At 35.3% G+C, this 12,754-nt stretch overlaps 1 protein-coding gene across 1 annotated transcript in view; it reads left to right on the plus strand.

Annotated features, from left to right (window-relative positions):
• Positions 1–12,754, plus strand: part of ADGRV1 (adhesion G protein-coupled receptor V1) — a 287,213-nt gene that overhangs the window by 4,507 nt on the left and 269,952 nt on the right. Inside the window, exons 2-3 of the mRNA XM_036402940.2 lie at positions 304–399; positions 8,531–8,693. Of these exons, the coding sequence (XP_036258833.1) occupies positions 8,672–8,693 (22 nt within the window). The 5' untranslated portion in view covers positions 304–399; positions 8,531–8,671. The remainder of the gene's footprint in view (positions 1–303; positions 400–8,530; positions 8,694–12,754) is intronic.

Below are 12,754 nucleotides of genomic sequence, written 5' to 3' on the forward strand. Positions count from 1 at the left end.
TCTTCACAGGGAATATTTGTGCTGTCTTCAAGTCTTCATCTCATTTGTTTTCAATTAATTAAGCATTCAGAGTATGTTGACTTGTTTTCTTTCTCTAGGTCTCGGTTTCCGGGAATTTGATTTATTTAGATCCTCCCTGAGTTACAGCATTGTTTTTAAAATGCAGATACCAGTATTTATGCAATTTCAAATATCCACCCCTTTAGTTCCACGTACAAAAGTAATTCCACCATCTCAACTACTTGTCACTAATCTGCTGTTGATGTGTCTGAAGATGACACATGCTTGTTTTTTCTTTCCCAGTCACAGAATCACATTGGACACTTATGGTGAGCGGCTTCTCTGCTTGAATTTCTTCAGAGGAAAATGATTCAGAAGACCTTTATTTTAGCTTTGAAGGTATTCAGCAGTGTTAATATGACTTGTTTTAATGGAACCAGCTTATCCGGTGAACTCTGTATTACTGTAATACTCTCATTCCTGTTCCACTAATATTGATAACACAAACATTCAGTTGTGAGTTTTGTATTTACAGGGAGAGAGTGTGGAGGAGATCTATTTGTAATCCTTGTTGAACTACATATTACAAATATCTTCATGTCTTCATAATGAAATTTTATGTCTGTGACAAAAGATACTTGGGTCTCCACATCTTCCCCTATTGCAGTTGTTTTTGATGGTCAGTGTGATTTCTACTAAGAGCCACACCAGGTAGGAATTACAGGAGAAACGAGAGAGCTCTGATGACTGCAATTGGCTTTGGTACATGTCAGCATACAAAAGGGTATAAAATGCTTCTGGATCTTGGGCCAGTGGGGCAAACCTGAGGCTACAGGCAGCTTATGTGTAGATCCCCCATTGGCAGGGATGCCTTCAGGAGACATCCAGCCTGAAGGAAGGGAATACTTCTGTGTAGATGAGTAATAGCAGTAAGATCCGGTCACATATGGAGATAAAATGACAAAGTAGCTCCATAGGTGCTTTGTTGCTTTGTGACTGTGCATTCTCTAAAGCCAAAATCTGTAAATCTGTCTGTTTCTGAACTTGCTGATATTATAACCCTTTAAACCTGCTTATGTTATATACCATATTGGCAAAGGTTGTATCTTAGTTGATACAGACTTTCCTCACAAGTTTCTACAATGAATGTATTCCATATTGGTACATTGTTACCTGCAGCTACCGCTGACAAAAGCTTTCTCTGGCAAACTGTCCTTTGATATCATTCCACTGGGAAGTGGGAAAGTGCCCTCATACTGGCGTCGGTGCCCCTGCAATCCTGTCAGCTCTGCAGCTGCCTCTTCCATGCCTCTTCTGTTCTTACCATGTGAGCAGAGGCCTATAGGCAAGGAAGAGAATTCTCTGAAATATCCTAGCATTACTTTCATCCTTTGTTTTAAGCTGCTTCTGGCTGGAAGAGTGGTATATGCTGAGCAGCTTTTTATCAAAGGGAAAGGGAACAGTAGAAGGGAGTGGGAGCAGGACCAGGGAGGCTATCTCATGGAAAGAGTCTGATTCAGAGTCATAAAAATCTTCTACATAGAAACAGGTGTGACATCCACAGCCTGATAAACTCTTTGTTTATGAGCCTTCCATTTTCACCTATAAGGGCATATAAGTCTAAATGAAAGTGTTGGATTAATACTCTCTGCTCCTGATATTAGTAATAAGTAATAATATTGTAGTTGTAAACATCTTACTATGCTGCCTTTCAAATTTTCCACACAAAATTGATTACAACAAAAAACATATATAGCTATTTGTAATATCAAATACTTACCAGTATACAGCTTAAGAAATGGTTGTTTTTCATACAAAACATGTTTGTTTCAATTTTGCATCTGTCATTTCTGGATAAATATGGCCTATTTCAAAAAATATGAAAATACTTGTAAAATAAATAATCTCATTCAACTTTTTAAAGCACTTAATATATGATTACAAATATTCAGTTTATGACATAAATATGAGAATGATCTACTTGAAACAGACTCTTGGAAGGGAGCATGTTCATGAATTTTAAAATAGATTCCTCCCACTCTCATTTTCTTACAACTTTTGTCTTTCTATTTGATTTAGTTTCTATACGGGACAGTAGAACACATCAGAAACCTTTAATTCTTTTAGAAAGTATCAGGGATGTGAATGCAAATATGTTACTAGTAATCTTCATCAGGAGAGACAGTAACATAGCCTACATGGCATCAGTAAAGTGTATGCAAGATATTAATATGCCTACTGTGACAAGTTGTATTTAATGGGAAGCAACAAAGAGTCTGTTTTATTAGTTTTCCTCCTCACTCAAGTAATAAATCTTAAAAGCTTCAATATTGATTCAATGAAATGAATGGTTGAATCGTTATGGAGAGACTCTGGCAAATGGACAAATGCTTCCATGGTTACATTGAGCTATGCAGTATGGTTACTGAGCTTTGCTGTTTTCCTCCCTCTGCCATTGAAGTAGAATAACAAGCCACAGGGAAGCACCACACATGATGAGTGTAAACTGGAAACAACTTTAAAAGATCAAGTTAGCTGATCTTATACAGATTTTAAACAATATAGGATTTATTATTTTATACTCTTTGCCTTAAACATGCATTTCAGTAGTTTTTCCTTTGTATATCACTTTCCCATGGAATGGTTTTATTTCTTGCCTGAACAACCTCTCTTTTGATTTGGAATGCCACAAATTAAAAGACCGTGTGAAAATGTGTTTCATGGTGCTGTTACATGAGTTATATTTTGTAGGAAAATTTATGCATTAGATGGTGTGCCTGCATCAATGTGAGCTTTTGCAATACCTAGATAGCAAATAACAAATCATGTTTAGAACTTTTATATGCAGTTGCTTTAGGATCCTTTGCAGTATAAAAATAATTAACTGGTTTTATTTTCAATCTGCTTGCGTTTGAGGTACTCAAATTTCAGGTGTCACAGGGAATAAATTATTATAAATGCATTTCATTTTAGAAAGACAAAAAAAACAATGACATACAATTATTTAATTAGAAATAACATTTTAAAATGTTACAGATCAAGTATTATATTAATAGAAGGAAATCATGAATGTCTTCAAAGCACAAATGAAACTGTATTATGAAAAGCAGATTTATTGACAATAGTTATATTCTTTCCCTTGGAGACCAACTCCAAAATAAGCATGTTTTCTACTGTATTAGCACTGTTTTATTATTTTCTCCTGTGTGTGCTTGACAGTCCTCAGAAGCACCATCTCAGCATTGGAATGCCAAATTGTTTCAGCACCTCTTTGTACAGGCAAGGATGAATGCCAGGATTCCACACAGCCAGGAAAATAAATTCATAAACATGGAAAATAATTACTTCTGAAACAAAAATTCTGGCCTTAAAGCTTTCCATTGAAAGTTTGTATTTATTGTAGGTACTTAATTTCAGTTTCTCAAGTAATTTGTCTTTAATTCTGAGGGGGGAAGGTAATCAATTAGTGAGAAAACATTTCAATGTTTCACTTAAAAAGAGAAGAGTCAATTCTTAAGTTGAAAGATTAAGGGATTTTGTGTTTCCAAGTAGTTCTTTTCCTCATTCGAAAGGAAGCAAACAGAATGCTTAGTTGTGAGCTGGGAAAGCAAGTTAAGTTGTATACAGCATCTGGAATCCTCTTGCTTTTATTTTTAAATAGTTTTTGAGGACTTTGAAATTAAGACCAAATTAGATGCAGGAGATATAGAGAGGTTTTAATATTTTTATTATATCTTACCTTCAAAAAAATGTGCTTTTGTTAACCATTCTATTTGAATTTACAGTCTAGTGCTTGACATGCTCAGAAGTTGTGTGTTTTGATGGATTTTTTTTAGATTATACTTGTAATACTTATTTTCTGCATAGAATGTACATTATCAGTGACACACTGCAAATGAAGAGGTGAACGCACTTGAAGAAGCAAGACTGCGACTTCATTTAGCAGCAGTCACTGCATAAGAGAAGCAGGCAGGCAGGTCTTGACAAGTTCTCATCTTGCTGTTTCTTCACATGGCACACAAGCCAGTAAGCATGCACTTTGGTTTGAAATGAGCTATGTAACATTGTAAAACCATACCAACCCTTCACAGATGACATTCTTGCATCATTAGAGTGACATAAATGATCTAAATTGTCTCAAAATGGCATGATGAGCTTGATCACCCAAATCTAAGATGCACTAATTTGAAACAAGGCAGTTATTTTCTCATTAAGTGTTCATTTTTCGTACAGTTTAATATTTAAATTGACATTTTTAAAAAGCCATGTCACTTTTTGAGGATGTCTTGTCAAATGAGAATTCATTAATCAAAAACTTATGATTATATGAATAGTGTTTCTGTTGTAATGTGAGTTAAAATATAGCAGCCTTTAATGAGCAGATGCTAGGAACTATTTTCTTTTTCCTAATACTAGGAGTAAATCAAGTTTTTATGTTAAAAGCTCTTTTAAAATGTTAACATCAGCCTGCTTTATCTGCATACAAGTAAGGATCTGTACCATAAAAACGTTAATCTTTATTAAATTGATCATAGGAAGCACAAACAAATTAATGTTTGTCCACTGAAAAAACATTAAAAAACATCTGAAAAAGAGCACGATATGCTTGAAAGTTCTCATTTTTCAGTTTCTTAAATCCTGGACATTTCTAAAAAATAGAAGATCATTATCTGAGTTTACCTATATATGTCAGCACATGAACTAGTCTGGCATAAACCGATCAGTCAGAAGTGTAATACTCAAATTTTGTTATACAGTCTTCTCAGTTTATTAGCATTGTTTGCATTTGTCTATTTTTTCTATTTCCTGCATGTGTTTGTTTATTTATCAGGAACCTATGCAGTAAAATCAAGATTATGACATTAAAGCATTCTCAGCCCAACAAAAGGATGTGGTAAAGTTCATGAAAAAGAGCAGTGCAAGTGTCTGGTGTCAGGTGTCACTTGGCAGTGGTTTTGCATTTCTCTGGCATTGGGAGGCTGGATAGGGGTCTCCAGAGAGTGCAGGTAGAACAACCAAAAAGTGATCAGAAACCTCATTTCACATTTTGAAAAAGAGACAACCCAACCATGATTCTAAACTGCTATGGGATAGTCAGAAGCCTGCTAGTACAGACTAGTCAGGCTGTGAGATGAGCACACCTCTTTGGTATAAGTTTTGGTTGGTTCTGCCCTCTTTTAAAGCTTGACTTAGCATAGTTCCCTGAAGACTATGCTACTAAAGCCATGTTCTATAGTTCTGGCTGCTGTTTCTTTCAATACTGCCAGTTGGAAGTGGTCCCCCGTGTGAATCACACTAAATAATAAGGGAGAAAGGCGAATGCAACCTAGATGTCAGCAAAACAAACAAATCGGAATCAAAAATCGAGCACATGCTGCACATGCACAGGGAAGGATATTAGTGCTTGTGGCCATCTCTAGCATGGTTTATCTTGCAAAAACACTCAGCACCATGGACCATCATTCAAAGAAAATCCACTTTAAAAAAACACAAACAAACAACTAACAGCTGACTACCTAGACCAAGTTAAATTTTGGAGGAAAATATTCTATATCTTGAGATTGCTCTGTGAAGAAGCACGATGAGCTTCAGTATCTGCCTCTATCTGGGGGATATTATGTATTTTTGAAGTGCATCATATTGGAGAGCTTGATTTATAAATAAGAGGTAAAAATAACTTGTCTGTTATATCATAATTAAGCATTGATCTATGAAAGAGCTATGCACATGCTTCTTGTTCCTTGTTCTGAGTAGTTGAACCTGTGCAGGACCAAAACTTCAACATTTTTTGAATCTCTTTGTTTGGTACTTGCATCCAAATAGGTGCTTAGCCCAGAATTCTGAAGCTTGGATGTTGCAGGTGAAAACACAGGTGAATTTTTGAGGCATTTATGAATAAAAAAAATATTATAGCATTTATTTTTGGTTTTTGATATTTGTAGATTAATATTTCAGTACCTCTTACTGAAAACCAAATGGCACTGATATAACACAAAAATCTTACTTAATAGAAACAAAAATGTAAAGAAGAGAAAGTACACATTCCTGAAAAGCCTTTGTAAGGTGTTTTTTTCTTCTTGCTTCTTTAAGTCATGTGTTCTTTCTCAGGAATTTGTTTCTAACTCCCTCTTCTATGGTCTTTTCTTTCAGATGATGCCAAATGAAGGGAAAAGGCAAGGTTTCAAAACAAACAAACAAACTGGGGTCTGTTGTTTCTGGCGCTTTCAGTATTGGTTTACTTGCAGCAGAGCCATTTTTTGCTTACAGAGTTTTAATGATTTCAGAACAAAGGGTATCCAAACAAACAAAGAAGTGAGGTGTGTACTTAATATACCTTATTTACTGCTTTTATTGAAAAGAGAAGCTAAGGCTGACCTGGAGGCATAATTCTGTGCAATGCCAGATCTATTGTAGGTCCAATACCAGTCCTGATTGTTTGTCTCTGACATTTGTAAGGGTTGGGAGTGCAGTGTGGGCTGCATGCTGAATTGTTAAAAGTGTGTGTGTAGAGTGTCTGATGTCAATCACCATCATCCTTCCAGCTACTTGAGGACTATCACTGACAAAATCCTATGGTAGCTGTCTCTCATCTTCACATGTAACAAAAGGAAGCACAGATCCCTGGAGTGGTATGATGAAAATGAAAAAAAGTAATTAGGAAATCCTCAGAGTTTGAGAGAAAACATGGAGTGTACCACGTGTTGAGTCAGAGGGCACAGCAAAAGGTGCAGTCATTTTGGGTCTGAATGCAGTCTTCTGGAAAGAATCCATGAGAATAACCACATGAATTACTGAGCCCAAGTCTGAGTTCTCATTCATCCTTAGCTTTCCAGCTCAGTAATTAGCAATGTTTTATGTGCTCAGGCCTTCTGTGATTGAGAACTAATGACTGCTAAGGCAGCCCCTCTGATTGCTAGTAAGAGGTGAGCTTTGTACAAAAAGTGGATGAAAAGAGGAAAACATAAGGTAAATTATATAAGCTGAAACAACATTGTAGAATAAAAGATAAAAATAGTCTTATACCTCTAGTATCCTTTTGGCCAGTTGATCCACAGAAGAAAAACAATATGGTATTTAGATTTTAAAGCTGAAATATAATAACAGTATGGTATTGAAAAACATGCTGCTTATCTCTCATGTTCATGCATTAAATTATGACTGGTGGAAAATTTTGCATTTCTAAAGCCAATACTATCAATATTGGCTTTAGAAGGAATGCTTCTTGCTCCTTTTTTTTTTTTCCAAGATGAATATGCATAATAAAGTATTGATCAAAAAAATATGGCCAGATATAAACCCAGGTGAGCTAGTGGAAGAAGTGATTAAACATATAAAACAGATTACTAAAGAGAACAACCTGAATTCCTTTTACATGCACAGCACAGTTGTTTAGAAGCAAAAAAATACACTTAAAGTTTTTTTTAAAAGAGAATTTTTGTAATGTTAGGTGAATCATCTCAATATTTCCTCAACTCTTAAGAACTGGATTTTTTTGTGATTATTAATGTCTACTTTATCATATGCATATTAGATTGTCCATGACTTTATCAGTTATACTGCAAATTTTTATTTATCAACATTGATTTTCTCTTTAGCTGTATACAGAGTCAATAGAGAGATTCTTCTTACCTAACAAAGCTAGGTAGTAGTCTAAGATAACTATTTGGACGCCCTATTTTGTCAGAGGAGGGAAATAACCACCTCTTTGAGACACTTCATCCTATTCTGCTATGAGTCTACACTAGACTGGATGGCTTGTTAGGTGGAATGCTTCTACTATAAACATCATTTTTTATAAGCAAATTGTTTTTAGTAAAATGCTTTTTACTAAGTAATTTTTCTAACCTTTCATCATTCTCTAGCATTTTCTTTACCTTTCCATGTCTGTTTACATTATTCCCAAATTATCATAGCTCAGTACAGATTGATGTAGTGACTAGGCTAATGACATCAGGAGGCATAGAGTATACTAGATTCTGTCTTGGTTTTGCCTGAATACTTCTGTGCTCTATTTATTCCTTCTCTCCTTTACTGGATAAGAAGAAATTTTGATACTTATATGCTCTTAAGTGGGAGAATCTGTGCGTTTGGGGGCGAACACTGACAACATCTGAGTATTGCCTTTGTTTCTGTCTTGTGGCTCAGGATTTTCTTGGGATGGTGGTGACCGTTAAATATGAATCTGATATTAGCTAGAGTGAGTCTGAAATGCTTTATCTAGGATTGGAAATTGTTTCTCTAGCAGAGAATTGTTTCTCCACCCTGAGCACTGAATAGCTGTGCATTAAGATGAGCTGCATGTTCGGGTGCCACTGAGAACTTGAATCCAAAATCTGTCATAATCCAATAATAAAACCTGTCAGTTTTGCTGTACAGAATAATACAACAGTGCAGCCCAAGCTGAGTGGAAGACCTGCCAAGGCGCTGGCGGGAGGGGCTGGCTCTATCTCAACTACGGCAGTGCAGCGGCAGTTGCTGGGCATTGAAAAAATTCTGTCCTCTTCCATCCCACCCCTTTTTATCTCCACAGCAGTGGGAAGGCAGCAGCAGTCAGGAGAGGGAGGAGAGTGCTGGGCGCTGCTCAGAACAGAGGGAGGAGTAGGAGACGGGAATGCATAATGCGTGAGTGACAGGGGGTGTGCAGGCGGCTGTCGGAGTCCAGAAGACGCGGATGTTCCTGTCCCCGGGTCCAGGTACGTTTATTGTCCCTCTCTCTGAGGCAGTAGTTGCTTTGGAAGCATCCTGTATCAGCTGCAGAGATGTTCCCTGTCCAGCCTGATGTTCTGCAGGCAGCACCTGTTGCGGCAGGGACGGGGTTTAGCAGCGACAGACGCTGAGCCTGTGGCTCATCCATCCATGAGGGGCTGCTGGAGGGTGACAGTCTGCTAAGGTTTCTGTTGTTCCAGCAGCTTCTCTTCCTGCTCTGCAAAGCCAGGCAGGGTGGAGACGGTAGTCTTTCCAGTGGAAAATTCTGTTCTCAGGGGATGCTATCAGGATGCAGCTCAGTCTGAAGCCAACAATTTTTGACTCTCAAAAAACAATAAAACATTGGCAATTTAAATTAGGTGAAAATAGAAGAGGAGGAGCTGCCTATGCACTGTGTATTTTAAAGGAGAGTGAGTTGAAAGTAAGAATGAATTTTTCAAGTCATTGTCTAATAAGGAATGAATTTTAAACATTTATTAATTACAATATGGGATGTAAGTGATTACAATTAGAAATACTGCTTCTGCTTCTTGCTTTTGATGTGTTGATTCTATGTAAGACATTGCATAATTCACTCTTGCTAACCCAGATAAAGTTAAGATCAAATGTATTTGGAACTGCTTGCCAAAAATCAGTCATTGTTTTTTAATGAGTCTGTAATTGCTTTATAGTGCAGATATGAAATAACATGTGATTTTAAAAAATCCTATTCATTATATAGAAGCCAAAAGTGTTTTTGTTTTTTTTTCTTGATAGTACTTTATGCATGTTTTCTAGAATAGATCTTTTAGTTAAGTATTAAATATTTTGGGACTCAGCCATGAGGACAGTTTAAGAACTGAAGGTAGAGTGTGATATATTTAGTTTATCTGAACCTTAAGCCTAGAACAAGCTTCTCCTACTAAACAGAGTTTAGTGTTGAAAGACTGAAAAGAACCAGATTCCTGAGGAAATAAAATAATTCATGGCATAATAGGCTTAAAATTGAAACTGTCAAATGTTTGATAATATAAGAGCTATCACATTTCAAGGGTATAAAATTTCTAATTTGTAGTTGTTACTGATATTTATGTTTTTATAGATTTCTAAACCACAGTTTTGTGCTTTAGCAGTTTTCTAATACACTTTTGTGTTTTAATAGATTTAGATGAAGATATCAATGATGTTTACTAAAGTTACCTCTGAAAAAATTAATTAACATCGATAATGGGAGCACATGTTTATTAGATTGTCAGTGTGGTCTCTGGACACATGAAAATCGATGGGAAAATGTTATCTGTTTTTGTGAAATCTAGCGTTGGGCAGTTTATTTGTGCTATCAGTATTTTTAAGGTTGAAAAACAATGTTGGAGGAGTTTCAAATTGTTGGTGCTAGTGAATGAGATTGATCCTCATGCACTCAGATCTACTGTGCAATTCTTCCCTGAGAAATTGTTGTAAGCTTTATTTGAAATAAATTTTCAGAACTGGGTCTAAATCATAGCCTGTATTAAAATCTCTACTACCCATGGATTTTTATTTAAGCTTATTATCTTCAGTATGTTTTTATTTGATTTGGAATTCCATTAAAAAATTGAGTGCTTAAACCTACAAATGCTTACATGAATATTTTACTTAGAATGTAAATATGATGACTGAAATTAAAGTATTGGAAAAGCTATGATAGCATATTCCTTTAGTTGTGTAACACTAAAGAAGAGTATCACTACAGAGGTCTGTGAGGATCTCATTCATTGGGCAGCAATGATTTATAGCAATTTGTGAGAAAAACATTGATGGTCTATAAATCAACTTTGACATTGTTACCCAGCTACCACTGGTGTTCAGAATTGTGACATGGTAACAATAAAGGGATATTTAATAAGCATGGTTTAAAAGTTGTCTATGAGCTTAACAGAACTTTAATTTTAGAATATTTCATTGAAAAATTGGAAAAATATGTTCTTCCCTTTGAAGAAAGGGAAATCTAAAGTTTGTCTCAGCTACATCAGAAGTGTTTTAGTCCCAGGTGTTTTGGAAAGCATTGGAACAGTAAAATTTATGTATGACTCTTGCTATTATTTGAGATATAGTATCTGATGCAATTTAGCTAAATTTTATTTCTGAATAATACCAGCCTCTTCCAGGGTGTTCCTGGTACCAGTCAATTTAGTTGTTCACTAAGAAAAACAAAAACATAGGTAGGCAATAGTAAATAAAAAATATATGCTGAAATTATTTGCTCATGGACTATTAGGCCTTGACCTTCTAAAAATATGATCACATATATAATTATTTTTACATGTGTAATCCTCTTGATCGGCTGTACTCATTTGTAGAAATTGTACTTGCATTACAACTCTACAAGACTGGCCAATTATAGTATAGCCAGTATATAAATATAACTGTATATAAATATAAATAAAAATTATATATATATATAAAAACTGTCATATACACATGAATATATCAGTTCTTTTCCTCTCTAGAAATAAGCATATATAGTGTCTAAATGCTTCTCTCAATATATATTAAGAGTCAGGTGCTCTATAATATCTCCATAATAAAACTGAATTTTACAAAGACACTGCCGTCAGTTGTAGGCATTGTCATAGTTCCAAAAATTCAAGAATTACGTCTGTCTAATAGGAGTGTCATTACTATTTCTTAAGGAAAGAAAAAAAAAGGCAGGGGAAAACAATATTACCTGCCATTTGTCTTACTCCAGGTGGACCCACTGTAACATATTTTATTTGGGAAAAAAAATACTAAATCACAAATGTTTTTGCAAATTTCTGCAAACTCTCACTTGCTTAAGTCACTTTCTCAGGGGATAATATCACTGGGAAATACTTTGTGTAAATAAACACTTCCAAGATCTAGCTAACTTTGTGTGTGAGAACTTGAGGCAGTTTCAGATAGAATATTCAAGCTATAAGTCTGAAATATGAAAAAATGAAAAATATGAAAAAAATGCTTAATAGATGGGCTTATGAGTATTTCCTATAAAACTAAAGTTCTTGTATTTTCTTGTACTGAAACAATTTGAAAATCCAAACCAAGGTTGTAGTTAAGATAAGTATGCTGGTATTTACTGAAACAGGCATATTTGACAGGCTAAATTTATCTGGTGAAATTAAACAGCAAAGAAGCAAAGAAGATGCTTTGCATGTTTATCAGAGCTTTTGTATTTGTGGATTATTTTAATCAGGACAGAATTTTCTCAAGAATGTAACAGCAATGTTACATTTGTCCTATACCATGATATTTTTGTTTATCTAATCTTGTATAAATTAATTAATTAGAAAGCTGTTATGACTCTCATTTTCTGATGGCAAAAGAAACTTCTCAGTCACTTATCTTGGACTGGTCCAATATGTTACTGCTCTGAATTGTTTCAAGCTTTACTTCATTAGGGATTTAACATGGCCTTAATTCAGCCATCTGTTACGGGTTTGGCAGGCCAACAGATCTGAGGTATTGGTAAGAGCTTTAGAAATTTCCCACATTTTTAAAGGTTAGCAAGAGAGCTACCTTTATGAATAGATTTTGAAGAATTCTCAGCAAGACAATGGTGCAGAAGTGGGGTAAAAAATGCTTGCCATTCTCTGAAGCTCAGGGTCCTCTGTCTGCCTTTAGCTTTGCTGAAAGGCAATTAGCATTTCAACCAGCCAATTTGGTTACATGCAATGAAGTATGTGGGTTTGTAATTTGCTGCTTTTGGCTTGGTGCTGTTGAGAACTAGCTTTGTGTAATCCTCTCAAAGCACCTTTCTTTCCTGCATAGTTATTGTTGCTGGTCTTAAATAACTAATCAACAAAGAGCTTTCCTTGTCTTGGACTGCAGGGTGCCTTAGAAGAATGAAAAGAAATACCCAGTTAATAAGGGAATTATTCTAATTATTAAATAGTGATTAATAAATTGTGACATGGGTTAAAAGGTTTAGAAAGCCAGGCAAAGTAGAATTCATGATAAAAGTAGTGTAAGAAGGCTTTGGATCCAAACAAATTTTGCTTAAGGGTTCTCTTCTCTGAGAAATAAATACTTTATTATGTGTTTTATCTAAAAA

Source organism: Molothrus ater, chromosome Z, assembly GCF_012460135.2.
Source record: "Molothrus ater isolate BHLD 08-10-18 breed brown headed cowbird chromosome Z, BPBGC_Mater_1.1, whole genome shotgun sequence".
Taxonomy (NCBI): domain Eukaryota; kingdom Metazoa; phylum Chordata; class Aves; order Passeriformes; family Icteridae; genus Molothrus; species Molothrus ater.